The sequence below is a fragment of the Lepisma saccharinum genome, chromosome 6 (assembly GCF_977018435.1).
Source record: "Lepisma saccharinum chromosome 6, izLepSacc3.1, whole genome shotgun sequence".
Taxonomy (NCBI): domain Eukaryota; kingdom Metazoa; phylum Arthropoda; class Insecta; order Zygentoma; family Lepismatidae; genus Lepisma; species Lepisma saccharinum.
The window spans coordinates 76030307-76052701 of NC_139234.1; the positions used below are offsets into that span (position 1 = coordinate 76030307).

The window sequence follows — 22395 nt, forward strand, 5'->3', positions numbered from 1 at the left end:
CATGTTGGAATCTGACCTATAGGCCATGATTTATGTATCCATCTTCAAGTGTAGAAGAAATACTTGTTCGTATATACAGTGTTTTTCACGCTCAAGTTGCCCGTGGAGTGCCGGCTAGCATGCTGGGCAGTGAGAGCACATCTGCAGGCAAACTGGATGCAACATCCACGTAACTAGAACTGCTAGCTATGTAATTAAATAAGCTTGCCCAATTACATTGACAGCTACCTAGTCATATCATAAATTGTTACAAAGTTTAGACAGGGATGGCAACACTGGTTGGCAAGGTAATCTCGCAATGTTGGATCAAACAACAACCAGTATCATTGCATGTTAGGCTGTGGTAGTGGAAAGGTGAATTTCACTGCAAGTCGAATGGAGTGGGGTGTATACGAAAACCGTGTGGCAGTAATCGCACTGCACAAAGTTGGCAAATCACCATCGGACATTTTCAACATCCTGAAAAAGCTGAATATCAGCAGGATGTTCGTGCATTGGACCATCATCAGATACTGTGACACAGGGACAATTGAGGACCACCCCAGGAAAGGTAGACATCGCAGCGTGAGGAGCCAGAAGCTCATGAAAGCAGTGGTGGCATGAATTCAACGAAATCCTGTCAGGAAACAAGCAGTGATGGCTCGAGAGCTGAACATTTCGAAAATGTCGAGGTTGCGTATGCTCCGAAGTGACTTAGGATTCCGTGCTTATTGGCGAAGTACTGGTCACTTTATCACTCCACAGCTTAAGGTCCAGAGGGAGCAGAAAACAAAAAGACTCCTTCAGCGTTACGCAAATGATGGCCACAGGAGGATCCTTTTCATGGACGAAAAAATCTTCACGATTGAAGATCGCCACAATCATCAAAACGACTGCATTTATGCCCCGACATCCCAGGAAGCTCATGAGAACATGCCATGGATCCTCAGAGGCCATCATCCTGCCTCAGTGATGGTTTGGTGGGGGGTTTCGTACGATGGCACAACTGACCTCCACTTCTGTGAACATGGTGTGAAAACATCTGCAAAAGTGTACCAAGCGACTGTTGGAGCAACTTGTGAAATCATTGACCCTCACCATGTCCAACAATGAGCCATGGAACTTCCAGCAGGACTCAGCACCGGCCCACAAGGCAAAGACCACACAGGAGTGGCTTCAGAGGAATGTGCCCGATTTCATTGCTCCGGCTGATTGGCCCTCCAGCAGCCCCGACCTCAGCCCATTGGACTACAGGTTGTGGTCCGTTTTGGAAGGCATGGTCTGTAGGAAGAGGCATCCAAACCTTGCAAATCTCAAGCTTTCTCTTGTGAAGGCAGTGTCAGAGTTTCCCCTCGAGACCGTGTGTGCTGCGATCGATGACTGGCCTCGGAGACTTCGTGTGTGTGTTAAGTCCAGAGGTGGCCATTTTGAACAGTGATTGGTGCTCTGTGGTGGCAAGACCTGTACCTTTGTAACATCCAAATATTAATACATTAGCTTGCTCACTGTGCCTGTAGTTCATTATTAACTTTGTAACAGAATTTATGATATGACTAGGTAAAATTAAAATGAGCACGTACCTTGTTTCAAGAAATGTTGGAAATGTTATCGTCCTGCTTCCATACATTTACAGCATTTTTTTAAAGGAAATTTTCACTTACACATATCATTTCCTCTTCTGAAATTGCTTCAATTTCTCCCCTGATGTTTTCTTTCAATTCTTCTAATATGTGGCTTCAGGTTTAAAAGCTTGGTAGCTCACCACACCACTGGAAACTCCGTCTACTTTCTCCTCAGTAAGCACATGCCGTTTCACTCTTCGTTTCTTATCAAGAACAAACCGTGTTCCCCTAATTTGTTCACAAGTATCCGAACACCGTCTCTGTGTGAAACTGCAACATCTGGGAATTCTGCTGCAAAATGCCTTCTAACTTCCCTGCAAGAATTCGTAATAACATAAGAGTCATACATAAAAATTCATTGTTTTAAATTGTACGTATAGCGTGGCATTATTAGACCAGAAAAGCACCAGTAATACATAAACTGAAACAAAACAATTTAAAACACTTGTTAACTTAACACAAACATGTGCAAACTAGATACTGAAGCACTGACGCATCCAGTGCCAATGCCGGCAGACACGCTCTCACTGCCTGGCATGCTTGCTGCTGCTCCACAGGCTGTTCAAAATATTCCTTGTGACCTTTCTTCGATTTTTAACATTTTTGAAGCTTCTGTAAGAAAACAAAGTAATGGGAGAGCAAGAGAGCTTTCAGAGACTGAAGTGGCAAGTAACAAGTGACGTGCCACTTGGAAACGAACCTCCAGGAATGAATGTAACCTTTCATTCCAGTGACAATAAGCTGCACATATCGCTCGCATGGCACTCAAAGTATGCACTGAATAGTGTGCATTCTGCACATTCATTATCTCATTAATGGATTCAGCACAGTCGATGTCTTCCACCACACATAAGTGTTGGTGAACGTGATGCGTTTTAGGAATTGTGGGTAATTATAGTCTGCTATAACGGTGTCTGACATGAGAATGCTGTAGGATGCATGATTTTACGAATTTTGATTGGAGAGTATGCATGTTCTATGATGCTTCGTTTTTGTTTAATCATCATCCATCTTTATTGTCGCGATTAGCTTTAAAAAGCTATCGAGGAGTGACCTTTTATACCTAAATACAACAACATAAAGTTTTTGTGTTCAATTTATCACAAATTTCTTCAGTTTTGATTTATTTCTTTTACCAACGTTAACAATAACTTGAGGAGGGGACAGAAAAGCAATGCGAGAGACATACATGATCCTAAATATTGCTTCCGAAGAGTCAGCATTGCCTCTGCAGGGTCATAAACTCTATGCTTTTGCTTGTTTTTACGTGACCTGCAGCTTAAGTCACTTGGAGAGGAAAGTGGCTATTCCATTGTGTGCAGTTTGTGGTCATGTCACTTGTAGATTGTCATCCAGTCTGAAAGCTTTCTTAGAGCAAAACTTGGATTCATGTCTGAAATACATTGTGTCATTTAAGAAGGGGCCAATTCACCAACTTAACAACAATGATTGCTATAAATTTAGAGATTTCCAATTTAAACTTTTGTAGTAACTAAAAACCTTCAGGGACTACCTTCATCAGACATTTATTTTTAGTTTGATTAAAGATACAGATATAACAATGGTTAAAGAAAATTTAACAAAAAAGAATCAGTTATACAATGGATGTTGCCAATGTAATATAGCAACTTAACTGTGAAATCAAGCAGTCTGTTTTATTTTTATTTCAGAAAAAAACATTTTTGATTATTTTTTGTTAAAAAAATGTTAACCATTGTTATAACTGTATCTTTAATCAAACTAAAAATAAATGTCTGATGAAGGGAGCATGTGTTCTCCTGAAACATCACAACAAGAAACTGTTTATATGCTTGTAATAACCGTAGACTACAAGAGAAATAATTCTACAATGCAAGCAATGTGTACATACAAGAAAGACTATTAGGGTATTTGATTCAATCAAAATTGGTTATTATATTTAACAAACAAAACAAAAAAACGTGATTTTTGCTATGTTGTGTGTGCATCATGTCCTGAAATTGGAGAGAAATTGAGTTGCATTTGAACAAAATCATATTGATTGGATATGGCACACTTTACAACTTTTCATAACCAGACTTTGAAACGTCCACTTACAGTTAGTATGGTTGATGAATGCAGAGATTTTTATAAAATCATAACATGCATCTGGGTTCCCCAATATTTAAGTTACAGCACTGGGTATCGGAAAGAATTGCTTCAAATTTATTCACAAATCCTGGCTGAGACTTTTTAGAACCTGGGTAGCTTGCAGTGTGTACAAAAATACCATATGACACTTTGGTTCAAATTGTTCAAAAATTCTTAATTTTCATTATTTTGGCAACAATATCGTGGGAAGAAATGGAGTTTGTTATTAAATGCCTGTGTGAAATTATGCATATTTTAAAGCAAAACTATGATAGGTTAATATGGTATAGTTACAAATAAAAATCCTGTTGTATAGATGGACCACAAGGAAAAGAACCTTCGGTCAAAAGCGTTTGTGCATCTTCCCTGCCATTCTTGGGATCTAGGGCAGTGTTGCCAAGTCAGACTTGGAAAAAATTGGGAGATTGTTCTTTGGGAAACCAGATCTGCTAAGAAAAAAACTAATGATCTAATAGTAGTGGATAAATGACGTTTACAGGAGGGGGGGGGGGGTCAATGGGCATGCACACTGTGGGGCAATTGCCCCTTGATCTTGGATGTCTGCAGTTTATTCCAGGTAGGAGCAAGCAAGGTATTTTTCCAGGGCATAAACGGGGCATATAACACCGTAATAGTGTTACCCCCTTAAAAAACACCACTTGAGTTTGAAATTATCACAATCCTGCATCCCCATTATAATATTTTTTGTAAATTACTACGGCTGAAATCAACTTATATGTCCGAAATAATATATACTTTACGTTAATATTTATTTCCCTTACACCCCCTGCCGGACGTCTATGCCCCTATATAATTTTGGGAGAAAACTTAAGTATGTTCCAAAGCAACATTTATTAAGGAAATCTTGCGATAAATCAATAGACCTGGCAACACTGACTCGGACCATGGGGAACGGTCCTTTCCCCTGCCCTCCCTCACACCTGCGAGCACGATGCGGTTCTGCGCAAGTCTTTCTTCCTGCGTTTCCATTACAATACAACTTTTCATAACCAGGCTTTGAAACATCCACTTAAGTGTGGTTGATGAATGAAGCAGAAAGCGATATGTAACAGTTCAAACTGTTTCAAATTCCATGTATCGGCAGAAGGGTAATTGGAAATAGGGTATCAAGGCAAAGTGGTATTATTAAATTGCAGTTGATGCCAATTGATACAAGTAAAAACATTCAACTGAACTAGCTATGTACAGGTTGTCTACCAGTGTGGGAAAATATTGTACACTATTGGGTCTCAGACTAAACTCAGATTCTAACTAGCTGATGAACTAGATGCTAAACTGGAATTGCTTGGTTTGTGTACCCAGTCAAAAGCTTCTCATTACATCACGGAGTTTAGAAAACGTTTTTCAGTGTTTTTATGTATGTACTATCATTACATTACATTCTGCATAGTTTTTGGTTTTATTTCTCTTAACCATAAAATTAATTTTGCTGATTTTTGCCTGCCAACAATTTGTTGTTTGTTGTAAAGTATTTATCCTGCATGTAGCTTGACAAATAAAATTAATATTTTTTGTTTGTTAATACTATTTTGTTGTTTTTTTCAAAAACAATTTCTTTTTCCCCTGCTAGGTTTTCATTTTATGAGTTACTTACTGTGGGCCTTTGCATGCACGTTTGATTTTTCCTCCTGGTGGATGAAAAGTGGGTCATCTGTAATTATGACCCCAGTAACCACTAGCTGAAGATGGTTTCTAAAGATAATGGTAAGAGATAAAGTTCAGAAGGAGTCTGGTTATATATTAGGCCACGTGTTTACAGATCAAAACATAGCGTGTATCCAGTAGCACAGATGGTATTTTGTTTCCCTCCCTGTGACTTTTTTTCTTTCTTACTTTCCACCTGTCCTCTTAGGGACAGCAGTGCCCTTCAAGCCTTCCCGATCTGCAAACCACCCCACTCGGTGTACTATGTGGAAGGGAGGTTCACACTTGGATGTCTTCAAGAAGGTCATTCCTTACACCTCTTGCTTATTTTGATTGGGAATTTACAGCAAAATACTTATTTTTAGAGTAATTGTAAAAATTCGTGTCATATTTGAAAAAATTGCAGTGCAGAGAAAAACTTCTGTAAATTCTTTCAAAGCATCAGAATATTGATCATCATCTTCCAATGCAAAAATCCGAAACTAAAGAAGGTTTACCACAAGTCAATGTCCTTGTCAACTGAAAATGAATTTTTCTGGATATCGTGAAATGTTACTTTATTCTCTTCATCAAACAGAAAAATTTACTTCGAACAATTTTTGTTTGTTTTGGTCTGTGAACAGTCAATTTTTTCTTAGTCTTACATTCGGCAGAATCGTACTTTTTAAGCAAAGCATGATGCTGTGCATGTAAACTTGTGTGCTAAAATTTGGGAAGTGTGATTTTGTTAAACTTGTTTGAATTTAATTTTTCCCATGGCAAATATCCACAGACAGAGACATGAGTTTTTCACATAGAGTGATTTTAATGTAAAAATGTTTAATACAAATAAGACAATCTATAATGGTTATCAAATTAATGATAGTGTATTTTATATGTCGGTACAACAAAAGAACCACTGGCCCAGTCTGTAGGGTGTGTGACGTGACTGATATGCGGGAAAGAAGGGTACAGTTCCTGGGGTGGGAATTTTTCCAGCATGGAGTGGCTCTAGGTTCCACTCAGCCTTTAATAAATGGATACCTAGGAGGGGCTGGGGGGCTAGTGGCCAGAATGTGGTGCTGATTACAACACCTTCAAAAGTGGTGGAGTTTGTGAATGTTTGGAGCCTAACACTACATTCTCTTATATGCCTTTATGGCATGTAGCAATGTACCCAGCTCAGCTTCACCTTTTTTATCTTAAATAACTAGTAATTTGCTATCACACTTTTAGCAATGAATGTACTGCATTTTAAAAATTGTTATATTGGGAAGATTAAGAAGTAAAAATTCATTTTTAAAACCTATCAGGGTAAAGCTGTCCCATGTCATGACCACACATAGTGTCGGATGGGGGTTGCGGAGGTCGAGTTCCACACATTCTCTAGCTGCAGTGGAGATGATGTGTCCAGTGCTGCTGCTGTCCAGTCACCTGTACTCCCAGGCAGTGGCTGCTGGCAGCTAGTATGATTGGTAGTGCCAACGTGATCCAGAAATCGAAAAATTTTCGCTAGCATATGTCATAGAAATCTAATGAAAGGTAATTTTAATGGAACTTTGTGTCCTAAAATTGCAGACAAAAATTCAGAGTTCCTAAGATTGGTTTATTTTACTTTGCATTTGTACTACTTTTGGGTAATCGCGAAGATAAGGATGAGTGAACACCCATGCCCAGGCTGGGATTCGAATCAGTGATCCCTGGCATCGTAGCATGCTGTGCACGTAGGTCGGACAGAGTTTCTAGGAAATAAAAGTGACTATTAAAATTTCGATACCTGTCTCCTTGACCACTTTTTAAAAACAGAATTTATGTTTAAATCTGGCGTGGGACAGCCAAGTTGTTTAACTTTTAATTTAATATCATATAGTACCTTGGAAAATGGTGTATGTAATAATGCTCTAATCTTCACTAACTAGCCTTCCTTTCTAACCTTGCCTTCACACACCATCGGACAATTTCACTTCACTAAAACGAAAAGCAGAAAAGCACTGAACAATTAGAGACACTGAGTCAAACACTGTATTCTTGCTTTGTTTATAATTTGAAACCCCAGCACCGCTGACGGCACATCAACAATCGGTGTTACTAACAACTAAAATATGATTATATGCTAAATGAACTGTGGATCTACAATTTTTAACGTTCAATGCAAGAAATTGATTTATATCTCCAAGTGAAATTCTTATACTGATAGATTTTCCGTGTGATTTTTTGCAAATATTAAAGTAAAGAATCCCCTGGTGATGCAAATTCCCTTTGATATTTAGACAATTCTTTTATACAGAAAATGTCTTCAATATTGTCAACGTCAGTGTGTGTGAGAGCAAGGGATATGTCTTTTCTTAAGAAAGAAATCTACAACAAAAAAGTCTGGGTGGCTCTTTAGACGCATCTATCTAATTGGTTATATAAATTTGGGAATATATTAACTTCGTTGTTCCCAAGTAGGCAGGAAAGTATCTTTCTCGCTAATTACTTCTTCAGCGAGTATTAAAATCGGTCAGAATTAGTCACGTCTCTATGAAGTTTGCAACTATGTCAACACAACATGAAAGCTCTCACGTCGTGCCAGCCGAAAATGGACACGGCTGGTTGTCTTATGGCTATCACCTCCTTGCTCATTTCTTGTGGAGACTTTTTCATGCCTCTTTCGCAAGGGCCACTCTATGCTGGCTCGGAAAACCCGGAGCAAGTGAGAGAACAGCTGGGGATGCAGCGAAGGGATTGAGGTGGTCGTAAGCTTGAATGCTTGTGAGATTCAAATCTCCTTGATCGTAAATGTATTAATTTAACTATATTTTGGTGAAGCAAGTGCTTTTTCTGAGGTTAGAGCCATGGCATGGCCGCTGCTCCCAGGTATCCATTAATTGAGACTGAATGTGTCCCAGAGCTGCTTTATCCAGGGCAATTGCCAGGACATTTTACATCTAATGCCACCCACCTTGGGAATCCAGTGTCTCCCGTGTGCCAGTCGGTGATTTTACTGGCTGGACCACCATTACTTAGAAGAAAACACCACTCATGTGTTTATTTGTGGATATTAGTTTTGTGCATGCTTATTCATACATATATATTTTTGAATGATTTGTGTGAACATTGTTGTGTGTAATTAATTTTTATGTAGAGATCAATTTATTTGCTTGCATGTTTCCATTTTATGAACACAGCTAACATAGTCGAACATCATGTAGTACTTTGCCTGTTTAGATCCTGTTGATATCAAGCATGACTGATGTTTTCCTGTTATCTTATGATTGGTTACACAGAAGATGCACTATGTAGAAATTTCAATAAAAAATGCAGACTCGAACCCTGGTCTCTGGCATACAATGCCATTGCTCTATCAACTGAGGTACCGAGCCAGGCCTGGTTTGGCCAATTTTTCGCTGTCACCGTTTTACCTGTATGGAATTTTCGCTGGAATTTCTACATAGGTGTTTCTATGTATTTGTGTATTTACATAGGTGTTGTTTAAAAATTGCTTTTGTTGTTACTTTTGATGATAAGGATGAGTGATGATTTTATAATATTGGTCAGACATAATGAAACATCCATGTTATCAAGAATTCGATCCTAGGACCCCCTTGGCATTTTATGCTAACTACTTTGCCAATGAGGCTTTTTACAGTATTTTCCCTCGGCTCCTCCAGACAAATGCTATTGTCATACTGTTATTAAACCATTTATGGCCTACAAGACGATCTTCTTTTTGGTACTGTTTGTACCAGCAAAGACTGGTAAATTAGTATTTTTCTGGTAGTTTTTTTGGTGCCCAACATGAATTTTTGTATTGGCAACATCTAGTCTATAAAGTACTTTGTTAATACAAAATGATGGATTCAAGATGTAATTCTTCATGATGGTGCACATTGTGTGTTATCATTAATACTATTACTTTATTCAAAACACAAATTCATTTAACTAAACTGAATTTATCATGGCATAAAAACGTAGATTTTTTCATGATATTTAATATGGTACCAGAAACATGATGATCAGACTGTATTTATAGACTTAGGGCGTTGCATAAGTACCATCTGAAATACATTCTTTGTACTGTATACATATACTACAAAACCTAATTGTTGTCTTTGGAGAGTCTACATCAGTGTCTGAGTGTGGCAAATGCTTCATTCAAGATCTTGCCTCTGAATGTTCTGCGTTTGAGTCCTCGTCAGTGCATGGTTGTTTCAGTGTGCTTGTTCTTTTGTCTAATTGTTATTCTTTCCAAGAATGGGTAGAAAGTGATAAAAGATAAATCATCCCCCTGCATGTTGCAACATACCCTGAAGGCATCTAGGGCAATGTGGAGGTAAGGCACATGATGTGATTAACAACATGCTCCTGCCATCTTAATCCCACAGGTACCACATTCATGATGTGGATCATCCACTCTGGGAATAAACCCTGGTCTCCTCACATGATGCTCTACCATCTGGACCACCATGGCTCAGAATCCACAAAAAAGCAATGTTGAACAACCAAATAAATGTATTTAAAGAGAGAGAATCCATGCAGTTTCTAGTTTAGAATCTCCACAGGTCTCAGATGAATAATATTTGAAAACATCGAAGGTTTCATGGCATGTAAAAAAGTTAGGCATCCACTATGCTTTTATATATACACAATAAAACTACTCTTATTTGACACATCGTAATAACAGACATTTTTAATTCCCCACCAGAAGTATGCTCGAGGAAGTGTATCAAGTGTATCAATAATATATTCTCCACTGAAAACCATACCCCAGAATAATTTAAGACAATTGACAATTCCTGAAATTCACAGGTATCAATGTTGCAATAATAGACAAATAGCTATTGTTGCACGCCACTTGCAATGATTATGCAGCAACTGGATGTATTTTTTTAAGAACCAAAAAGATATCCTTAAATCAGGTTCCAAAAATTAAAACTGTACTGGTTAAAGCTAGTTTCCCAACACACATGGCATAAAAGTTGACAATTTAACTTTTGAATGGATCTGTCTTGCCTGTGTAAAGTATCTAATTATTTCAAACCATCCAGATGTAGCCAAATGTAGATAAATAAAAGAAAATATTCTGTAAAAGTTTACACACATTATAAGAAATTTGTAAAATCTACATGCATTTTTACATTTTGTTCGTTAAACTTAGAAGAAATTCAGATTTTTCACATTCATAAAATTAAATTGCATAGCCATTTCAATTCTATATATGTATTTAATTAATAAGATAATAACGTTATTGCACAGATCTATTTTTGACAAGATACTAAACTTATTTTTCCAGCGGCATCCGTTATGGAAAAGTTCCACTGTATATGTGAATTTGTGTAATACTACTTCCAGTATTGCTATATGATTATAGTTACGAACTTGCAGCGTAATTATTATTTGTCCAAGGGTACAAAGTGAGCTTTTATTCTCTGCAGATCAACCACATGACGCTGAAAGTCCCCCAGAGGAAGCCATGGGTGCCTTTCCATTTACCAAGACATTGTCAGGTAGCCATGACGACGATGCATTATTTAAGGAGAGATTGAGGAACATGGGAAAAGGTAAGTTAGTTTGAACTTAAAACTAAGGGAGAATTCACACCGAAGGAACGAGCGAAAAGCTTGCAAGCGAACACTCGGTAATCAATTGAACCTTTCGAACCAAAGCGACACGACAAGTTGCACGTGTCTCATGTCGCTCGGTCTGTGCCGTTTTCCGTGCATCGTCTCGACTCAGTTTGTTGTTCAGGTATGCGCAGTGAATGCTTAACTCTGTGAAAACTTACCAGAGGGATCATGCATCATCACAGCGTTCCTTGTTAGTTTTTTCACTTCATTCTTGGAATGTTAACAACTCTTATAACTGAATGTTTGTTTTTGCCAAGTTTTTCACTTTTGAAGCACAAATTGTGTTGAAATTTGTGAAAAAATTTAATTTGCTCATTTTAAGACAAATTTCCCTTTTTTTATGATTTCCAAAAAATCTGTTTAGAAAATGTAACTGCATAACACAAACACTTTTTCGCAACAATTAACATTTTTCTGTGTTATTCCATTGGAAAAATTGATCTGTGACTATGAAGTAGAGATGGTTGATTTCATTGATTTGAGTATTTTACTTCACTTTTCTGCCACTTTTGGCTAATCGTGACAATGAGGATGAGTGATGATATGATGAAATTGATGAAGGGACACTTGCAAAGAACACCCATGCTCAGGATGGTATCATAGCATATTATTGTATCAGTTTATGCATAAAATTACCAATAATTATACCAGTCTGATGTCTTTAAATAGCTTCTATTTAATGCAAAATTCTGCTATTTTGTTATATTTAAATGCACATAATTCATACTTAAAGTAAATATCTAAATGTGCAGTTTATTTTTCAAGGGCAAAACTTGTTGAAGACGGCTGGTTACGTACATTAATTAAAGAGGTGAATGAACTATTCATATTCTGCAATGAGCATTTTCAATTTTATAGTCGCACTTTTTCAGTATGTTCAAAAATTTTATGTTTGTTCATCCAGTCATGCTGGTCTAGCTGGGAGGGCATCTGACTTCCATGCAGGATAGCCAGGTTTAAATACTGTGTGTATTCAGGTGGGAATTTTTTCAGCAGTGTCCCTGCATGGAGTGATACTGGAGTTCACCTAGCCTCTAAAACATTGGTAACTTTGAAGATTAAAGCTGCCAGACTATGGTGCTGATCACGTCTTCTTCACAAATGGATGCGATTGTAAATGTGTGTTGCCCGAGCATATGCCTTCATTGCATGTTGCATTGTTCAGGGGGAACTTTGTCCTTTACTGTACATCCCTACTATGCACAAAGTTGAAGAGCAATATACAGTGTATGCTTTTAGAAGGAACATGCAATACGCAGGCAGTTGCCAAACTAACTGCTAGTGGAAGGGAAAGACAGAAAATTTGGCTGTGTCCAATATTCAACTATTTTTTTTATAATGTATACACAGTATATGTGAATACAGTGAAATAAAATAGTGAATATTTCTACACAGGATTATAATATCATATCACAGCAGCATATAAGAACTCAAACTAACTGACTCGCAATGTTGGAGAACGCCCACAACAATGAAGGGTCATTGTGGATATTGAGACGAATTTAACATGCATTGTTTTCCAAAGACACAACAACTCAGCTGTTTCAACTTGGTGGCAACGAAAAAACAGACGGAAGGAAAATGAAAGGGTCATTGTGTATGTGTTGAAACGTGTCGTTTCCCAGTGTTTCTTCGAGAAAGGATAACTCCGGCCGTAAGCCTGAAATTATGATACTCTTTATGTATGTTATTGCTGTAAAGTCCAATTTTACTCAACTTCCGAGCATGTTGTTTTCACTGCTAGCTGTACTACAACAATATATTTTATTGCAGTGTCGAGGAAAAAGTTTGCACAGCTGGCACGAGTTTTCACGCGACGGAAGAAGCGAAGTGCAAAACAGATCTTGAGCCAGGGGCCCGCTCCATCACATGACAACTTGCTGCTCAATGCAGAACCTCTTCTTGACGACGATGAAGATGATGATCTAAGAGATGAAGTGGAAGGGAGAAAGCAAGAGGACTCGAAGGAATAATTACTTAATGAGGTATGTTATTAACTATAAATGTATTTGTTGTTTGAATTTAATTTTAAAATTGGCAAAACCTTCAAGTTAACAGAGCACAGAGAAAATTAATACCAAAGTATTTAATGTCAAACTTGTAGTGATGATTTGTGCCTTGGAGAAAGACTATACCTAGGTACATATTTGATATTTAAGATTGAAAATGAACACTACTCATAAATTATCTCTTGATCAGTGGTGAAGCGTGGTGTCACTGGAAGAGTAGGCACAGGCGTGTGAGTTCGTGTTGTTATGGGTGCGACTTTTTTTAAAAATATGAAAAATATAACCTTTAAAGTTATTTTTGAAAAGATAACGACATATTCTTGCATCTATCAACGTACCTGAATAGTAACTCTTGATGTGTGCTAACTCGTAAATCGTATTTCTTCATTTTATTGTAAATCAATTAGATGTCATTCGAGTAGCAGTCCTCAATGTTCCTATGCCCCTTCTTTCTTCCTATGCCCGGTAATAGGCTTTTATGCTTGTTTTGTAGCATTCGAGAGTAATACAAGCCATTATTCCCTTTGCTCACTTCATGCTCACAACAATTAAATCTGACCCCCGTGGCGGAGTGATTAGTACGTCGTGCTACGATGCCAAGGGTCCTGGGTTCAAATCTCGGCCTGGGCATGGATGTTTGTGAGTGTCCATTCATCGATTTCATCATATCAACACTCTTCCCTCTTCGCAAATTAGCCAAAAGTGGCACAAAAAGCGAAGTAAAAGAAACAAACAAAGCAATCAAAGATCAATAAAAAAATAAATGAACGAAAAGAAAAAATAAGATAAAATATAACAATAAAACAACAACGCATGAGACAGGAGTAATTCGATAAAGTAACGAAAACGCAGAACACTGTGATTGGAACATTTTTTTCGCCTTCAGAACAAGTTGCCTTTGCCTTTCTACCCTCATCTTCCCTTTCCCCCGTGCTTGACAAGAAACAGATATGAAGCCCAGTTTGTACCGTGTGTCCAGCTTTGCCAACCTAACAATCAGGAAAAGTGTGCTGATTAAACTCTTACATTTTGCAAAATGCAACTAAATTGTGCTCGAATGACTTAGGCCTTTAGTTCATTTTATGCATCTATTTTGGGGGCAGTTGTGATGTGAACATGCATTGTTGATTAGTTAAACAATATTGGTAATTTCCCCCATTAAATTAATTACAATGGTTTAACACATATAATTGGTGCAATCACTTGAAAAAAATTGAGAAAATTCGACAACTACAAAGGGCGGCAGCTTGTTTTATCTGTGACCCCAACTTTCTAGCAATTTCCTTCAATAAAATGTTCCTCGTGACCTAAGTAAGGAAAGATAAAGAAAATATGAAAACAAGGTGGTGGACCAGATGTGGCTGGATCAACATGCTACCTTTTGTTTGAAACAAATAAGATCCGAGATTTTTTTTTTTTTTTTTCAAAATATATTCCTCTGAATTCAATTTATCTGTCCCCCAGGGGTGCATGTTTATAGATGATGCTATTTTTTACCATTATCCCAAACACAGGGTGCTAGGTGCCAACAAAGTTCAAATTGTACTACGTTTAGCACAATTATGCTAGGGTTGGCTTCACTGCGTGAGGCCGGACTCACTGTGTCCATTTTGGGCGAACGCACACTTGAAATTATGCTTTCCCCGCATGAATCACACGGAATGTTATGGGACCAGCTGAGGCCCTCGGAGAAGTGGCTCAACATGCAACAATTGAGCCTCTGGCAGTGATGGAAATTTGTGGAAATTATCGTAAGGCCTAGAATTTCAGTTTTATTGTATTGAGGTGTCGTTTAATGAAATTATAAGTATTAAAATAATCCGTAATAGCCAAATATATTAGGGTAGGCCCGGCCTCCTGGCCTCTTTATGAGGCTTCGCTACTGCTCTTTATGTTTATTACAGTAGAATAGAAATGGCATGCTAGAATTGCACTTAAGTTACCTCAGTGGTCTGGTAACAATTTATGGTTGGGGTACAAGTGACTACTTGTGCCAACGGTTAGATGTCGCTAGGGGATGATGATCACAGAATTTAACTAAGAGACAACGAATCTTCGGCAATTTTATCTATGTTTTGTACCCAACTGACGACGACACAAATGAAAACGTTGGATTCGGACATATATGGTACACCAGGGCTGCCCAAACTACAACCCAAAAGGCTATATCCGGAAAATCGTTGCTTTCTATGGCCCTTTGGGCTGTAGTTTGGATGGCACTAGCCTACCCTACCATACATGTCCTAATCCAATATTTTCATTTGTGACAACATATCCGTTGGGTACAAGCTGAAAACAGCCGATTTCATCATTGTTAGCAATGAAACAGCAGAGATCCGGAATCAGAACACGCTACTGTTTGGACACCTGCACCATAAATGGCCTACTCCCTGTGTGAAGTCGGACAAATATGTTTTTCCTGATCTAAGACATCAGATGACCCTGAATTACAGGTGAATTTTTCCCATAAAGCATAAATTGCTCATATTACTATAAATTTCCTACATTATTTTTATTTTTCAAACATCTAGCAGTATTATTGATTTTAACGAGAAAAAGATAAGAACAACAATTGAATATCTTATTTAAAGTATTCATTAAAAAATAAATTGAAATCGTTGATAAATAGCTCAGAAACGAGCAACATAAAAATATGTCATTTAGATACCAAAATGAAACACAAGGTTTGTAGACAACTTGGATGTGTTCTCTCCAGTGATGCTAACAGTGATCAAATTAGAAGTGTCAGCTTTGAATGCAGGCTTCTGAAAATGGGTTCAAATATATGAACTAAATTTTTGGGGCAGGGGGTTAAGGATGAATAACCCCTAGGCCACTTGACGTGGAATGACCCATAATCAAAATACAATATGCAGCACGAAAAACTAGCCCTGTTCCGATTAGTATACAAAATGTACATGCGGAACTGCAAACTGTCATGCGAAACATGTTATCCTGTATGCAAATGTGTTTTCAGGTTAATGGTGACCACTTTCAACATTGTAAACAGTAAGTACATGTTTCATTATTATTTCAAATGTACTGTACATATTGTATACTGATCGGAACAGGGCTAGTTTTTTGTGCTGCACCCTGTACATGTTTACTGTTTTATAATATGAAGTTGATTTATTTCTTCAGAACGATCACAAAGGTAAGGATTAGATTGTGATTATACAACTTTGGGTTCACAGCATCTGCAAAAATTTATGTGTCTCTCTACTAATAATAATAATACACATAAAATTATTGAACAGGGAAGAGACTTTACTTTATATGTTGGACCTAATGTCCTTTGTGGTATTCAATAAATCATCCATTTCAAAATTTTTCGACATTAAATTCTTTAGAATAGCTGTTTTTATAGTGATCTTGACTAGTTAAAAGGCTAGATGGTGACAACAAGCGGTTATATTTTCATCCTTATACAGAATGGCTACTCACCGGAAATTCTTTGAATTCCGGGAGTTCTGCATGAATTATTGGCTCCAGAAATTCTGCGCTAGTTTTCTCCGTTGACATGAAAAATTGCAACTTCTATTAATCCAAACCACATTGAATTTATACATATTTATAAATGCCCTGAGGCAAGTTTTTCACAGTTTAGTTTTTATTTTTATCGAGGAAGAAACGGGATTCTCTCAACCCCTTTACTTTGGTAGTGTCCTTTGCAGAACAATATCTTACAGATGGAAGATGAGATATCTTGAAGATGATTAGGTAAACTTTCGTATGAAATTCATGTACAGTTAACAATTTTTCGTAGATTAGAATATAATAACATTTGTGATTGATTGTTTGACTTGGTGTTTTAAGTCCACTTTATTCACAGTAAGGCTACATTTTAAAGTGGAATCCAAACCACTATGTGCCTCCACCGGGCATAGCATTTGTGACGTGTTTGTAGAAGTATTTCGAGTCTGAGTATGTGAAGTGGCAAATGTAAACTCCGCACCTCAAATTAAATAGTTTAAATATATGTACCCTTTAATTGAATTAGAATTAGAATTTTTGGATACATTGGAATCGCACACATACTTTATATTGTTAATATATTTGTGTGTGGGGGTGGGTGGTGAGAGACAGTAATGCGTAAGTTGAAATAGAGAAAACATGTTCTTGTAGCCTTGAATTTTTGGAAAATTCACCTTGAACACCGGGAATTATACTTGAATTTTATCACGGTCCTAGAGTAGCCACCCTGTTATATTATGTCATGTAATTATTATTATTATTATTATTATTATTATTATGAATTAACCTATTATAATAATATTGTCAACTTTATTAGTATTATTATAAGCACTAGAGACATACCTGACATGGAATTTACATAATTGTGTTAGAAGAGAATTCAACTGTGTTGTGCTATGAATTTAAATGACGTGTTTGTTCTATCCTGATATATCTCATGTGTACCATGTCCATTCATTGATCTTGTTATCATTTCCATTTGTTAATTCCATGCATGCATGCAGAAATGCTTATATTTTATGAGAATTATTTTACAGACTGAAGTTGCTGGTTGAACACATCTTCTGAAGAGGAAGAAGAAATATGCATTATTGGGCTAGATATGAGGTTCCTTGTTCTGCATATAGTGTGATAAAGATATGTACATGTAAAAAAATGTGTTTTGTACAGTGCATGTATTGTTTAATATTTGTAGACATCCCCCCAAATAGAATGTAATCATAAAGCATTTATCTAAAAATATCGCAGCAGAGATTTGGAAAAAACAATCTTAATGTCACTAGCGCAGAAAATTGTTGGAAAAAAACATGCAAGACAAGCTATATTAACTTCTTTCTGGATGTTAGCTCTCAGTACAACAATTACAACAATGCAAGATCCCTTGTAATGTATTTGCATTTATTTGAAAATGTATTATATGTTTCTGTATGCCTCGCTCAGGAGAAAGAATTGACTGGTGTGGATGGTTAAGAATAGATAGTGGAAGGAAGGAAAATAATTGTTTTCAAACTTTGCATATTTTATATGCTGTTGCTAAGGATGGAAGTGATATATTGATTTATTTATAATGGGATATGGTTTTCATAAAATTTTAATTTTTTTTTTGCTGAGACTGCTAATGTGCTGAAAAAAAAAAGAAAAAGACAACTTGCCAAATGATGTGATTGATTCATTGATTTGCATTATTTTACTTTTCTTCTTGTGCCACTTTTGGCTAATTTGCGAAGATGGGGATGAGTGATGATATGATGAAATTGATGAATGGACACTCACGAACATACATGCCCAGGCCAGGATTCGAACCTGGCCTAATGATGTGAGAAGGTTGTACTTGTGAGTGATTTAATCCAAAATCTTTCAGTCTCAGAACTATTTTCGGTTTGTTCACAGGGATGGTAAGGAATTACGAGAAAGGTTAGAAGATTATAAAGATGAGCTCCCACATAGCCAAAAGGGTAGTGCTCTCACCTTTGGTGTCAGCCATCCTGGGTTCGATCCTCGGTGGGAACTCCAAATTTTCACATTTGACCCTGCATTTTGAGAGCAATTGGGGAAACTAGCAGACTCCAGTCTCATATCCCAGAAAACAATGCCAGTGGGACTCAAAAGTGCTGACCACACATCACACCAAAGAAAACACCTTGACTGGCCTTGGCCCTCAAAAGATCAATATCAAGTGTAGTTTGTGATGTACTTCATAGACTTTTATGTAACATTTTTTAAATTTGATTTTTAAAAGTATTCCTGATGATGAACTTGCAGTTTTTATGTAAGCAAATTACAGAATATTTACAGAAATATGCAACTGGTAAGATTAGTAATTTTATTGATATTAGGGATGAGCCGATATGAAATTTTGGCTGATACCGATAAAGTACCGATATAAAATTTACCAATGATGATAACCGATATTCTACCGATCCGATACAAAATTCCAATGGTTCATTTCTTAATAAATGTATATTACCAGATGAACCAAGGTTTTGAAATGCATAAGAAGCTGCGTATTTAGACATTTACTTAAAAAAAATACAGAATGGAAATTATATGTTTATACCCATAAAAATTATAACAAAATGACACATTATTGCACTAAATAAGTAAGATATTTATAGATATATCAGATCGGTAAAATTACTGATAAACCGATATTCCTATATCAGCCGATTTCGATAGAGTACTGATTAATCTGTCTCATCCCTAATTGATATGCCATGGGCCTCCCCTTGTAATCAAGGGGTCCTGGGTTCGATCTCTGGTGGAAGCAGATTGCACCTTGTTAAAGATCCCACTTTAAACTGTGTGTCCAGTTCGAGCATAAAGTGTACTTACAGCAAACAGACATGCAATTATTGTCTAATCAATGAATCTATGCCATACCTATGTAATTCTCTTTGCATTAATAAAATTCCAAAGTTCTGCCTTCAGAGGTTAAACAGTAAAACTTGGCATGCAAACCCACCTTGCTGTCTTCCAACTATACATGGCAGATTAAAACACAATTAGAAAAGTTACTGGAATGGCTGTGAATAACGTAATTTTGACACAACAAAGTGGGATCAGATGCTCACTTGGTTGACCAGTCTGCACCCCAGCAGACAGAAAAAAACTACATGAAGAAATGCTGTTTTAACCCAAATATGCTTTTCTTGTATAGTATTTGAGTGGTGTATACAGGCGACCGCCTCCCTGCTAATATGCCTATATTGGTCAATACTGATAAACAGGGAAAGGATGTATATGTAGATATATATTTATGTATGAAGCTGAAATCTGTTATATTTTGTATTATCTTTGTGCATCATGGCATGTAGACTCGAAAAACTCCGTTGTTATTTTCCATATTTGTACATACATTAGGTTTTGGCTCATATTTTACATATTATTTCTATATTTTATAACATTTCTCAACATATGCTCCATATTCGCACAATAACTACATGTTTCCATGTGACCAAAAGAGTTGGGTGAATTTCTTGCGAGGGGACTGACAAAGTCCGAAGCGGTATTAGACAAACAAAAGTTTACGGCCTTTTTTATACCCTCCAATTGCGTTAATTACAAGCTTTCTGTCATCCGAACCATATATATTTTTTTAATTGTACACTTTCCAACTGTTTACTTTTGCTATTGTAAAACTCTGGAAATTCCTGTTTATTTACAATTGTTGTTAACAATAGAAAATGAGGGTGCAAGCATCAGTTCCTGGTTGTTACAAAGATAATTTTGGCAATGTTGGAAGAGAGTCCTCAGTCGAGCAGCCCATTGCTAACCCCACCCTCGCTACTGTAGTTGCGCACCCGACAGCAGCACCAGAAGCAACGACTTTGTGGCACATGTGATTCGCTTCTGGTTTCTCTTCAAGACAGTCACATTAATAGGTACAATGCCATGACCGTATTTTATATAGCTCGTGTAGTGTCTTATATTATTAGAAAGGTAAATTTTTAAAATTTTAAGTCCATATTTAACTGTATGTTTCATGAAAATAACTAAATATGTATTTACATATTTAGCACATTTTTACTGCATATAAATCCGTTCCCTGCTGATCAAGTATTGATTAGTCTGTTCCATCCCTAATCCATTTATTTAGAATTTAGAAATCTTTGCATTTGTTTTTTACTTCTGCAGAAGCCATTACTGAGATCCAAGGTCCAGGTAAACCTTTAAAGAAAATTACCATTGACAACAAATATTGATGTTTTACAATACAACCTTTTAAAATTTCAATAAATGTCCTTCCGCTATCTTGAAATACTGACAGAATGTTTGACAGAGGAAAGAGGCCAATATATAAAATAAATAAGCACCATAAAATTTTGAATTTTATAATATTTACAAAGTATTGTCGAGAATGATCTTAGAACCAAAATCAAATTTTCAATCAACACTGGAAGTAGAAAATAGATCTGCATTCAGATATGAAAAAAATATATATATTGTATGCAACTATAGTTTCTGAGACTGAGCACTTGTGTAAAAAAGTCTTAAGGGTATTATTCTTTATGTACAGTATACTATTAAGTTCAAAAGACTTGTGTACATAAGAGCCTTATGTATAAAGTTTAATAAATAAGATAGGAAGGTAGCCATAATTGTTTTAAATAAGTGACAGAACAGATGATTGTATTTTGCTATTATTGTTATGGTTTTATTTACACAGTGAAAAATGATTTATATGTATGAAGTATATTGTTTAATTATTTTAAAAGTTGTATTTGTTCGGTGCCTATATTGAGTTTGTGTGTTTGATTGAAATACTAGTGACGAAATGAAAGAATCTGTCTTTTATGAGATTTCTGACCTGCTTTACTGAGAGTTTATCCTTAAAGGGAAAGGATGTATAGTGACTAGCATTAATTGAATGTCACTTATAACCGATAATGATGGTGATACTCTTACTGATTGCCACCGATAACCGAACATTGTAAGAATTAATGTTCAGAATATTGATTAATATGAATACATGAGTATCCATGGCAATTATATCAATTCAGTTTACTAGTTTTACTGTAAAATGTTTAAAGAACTACATCAGAATATTAAAATAGCTGTCTTTTAATACTAGGGATGATCGGAAAAAAATAATACAAAGCCTACAAATTCCAGTAGGTATTTAATTGACGAATACAAACAGACTCATGTGAAAGGACACTTAATACTTCTCAACATAGTCCCTCCCCGGTTCAGGCTTCTATCCCAGCGCTACACGAGGTTCATGATGCCTAACTCATAGAAATCGGGGTCCTCTTGTTGGAGCCCAACCCTTGTTCATGCTTGACAACATCATCCGAGTGAAACCGGCATCCTCGGAGATGTTTATTCAAAGGAGCAATCGCTCGGAGCAAGCTCCAGGAAGTATGCTGGATGATGAAGCACATGCCATCCAAAACCCCCCAGGCCAGGATGTAACGGTTGGCTCTGACAACAAGACCCTGAGTTCTATGAGACAGGCATCATGATACTCCTGTAGCTCTGGGATAAATGCCTGAACCGGGGAGGGACTATGTTGAGAACTAGTGAATGAAGTGTCCTTTCACGTGAGTCTGTCTGTATTCATCTAATAAATATCTACTGGAATTTGAAGGCTTTGCATTGTTTTTTAGCCGATCATCCCTCGTAACAAAATACATTTTTCTCTCAATACTGGTGTGCAATGACTGTGAATTTGAAATTTTGCATAATTTCTAGGATAATTATACTGTGAAAGTGTTGAGTGACAGTTGGCAGACCCCACAAGATACTCAAACTCCAGAAAAGTATTGTCGGGAATGAGATATTGATAGCACTGTTATCAATTGATACATCGGCATCAATATACAAGTCATGACTTGCGCATGCATTTGAATGGGGTGAAATTGATAGTTTGTGAAATTGATTATAAATTTTGAAGCTGCCTGTTACAAAGTTAGCCTCAACCTGTATGTGGTTATTTTATATGTATTT

At 36.7% G+C, this 22395-nt stretch overlaps 1 protein-coding gene across 4 annotated transcripts in view; it reads left to right on the plus strand.

Annotated features, from left to right (window-relative positions):
- LOC145988888 (CUE domain-containing protein 1) overlaps nucleotides 1–22395 on the plus strand; it is a 258232-nt gene that overhangs the window by 200981 nt on the left and 34856 nt on the right. For 3 of the 4 annotated variants that reach the window (XM_083124172.1, XM_083124171.1, XM_083124173.1), the window contains exons 7-9: nucleotides 10772–10897; nucleotides 12737–12948; nucleotides 17484–21571. In XM_083124172.1, coding sequence (XP_082980298.1) covers nucleotides 10772–10897; nucleotides 12737–12936 — 326 coding nt within the window. In that variant the 3' untranslated portion in view covers nucleotides 12937–12948; nucleotides 17484–21571. Of the gene's footprint in view, nucleotides 1–10771; nucleotides 10898–12736; nucleotides 12949–17483; nucleotides 21572–22395 lie in introns of those variants that run through there. The other variant, XM_083124174.1, reaches the window with a different exon arrangement.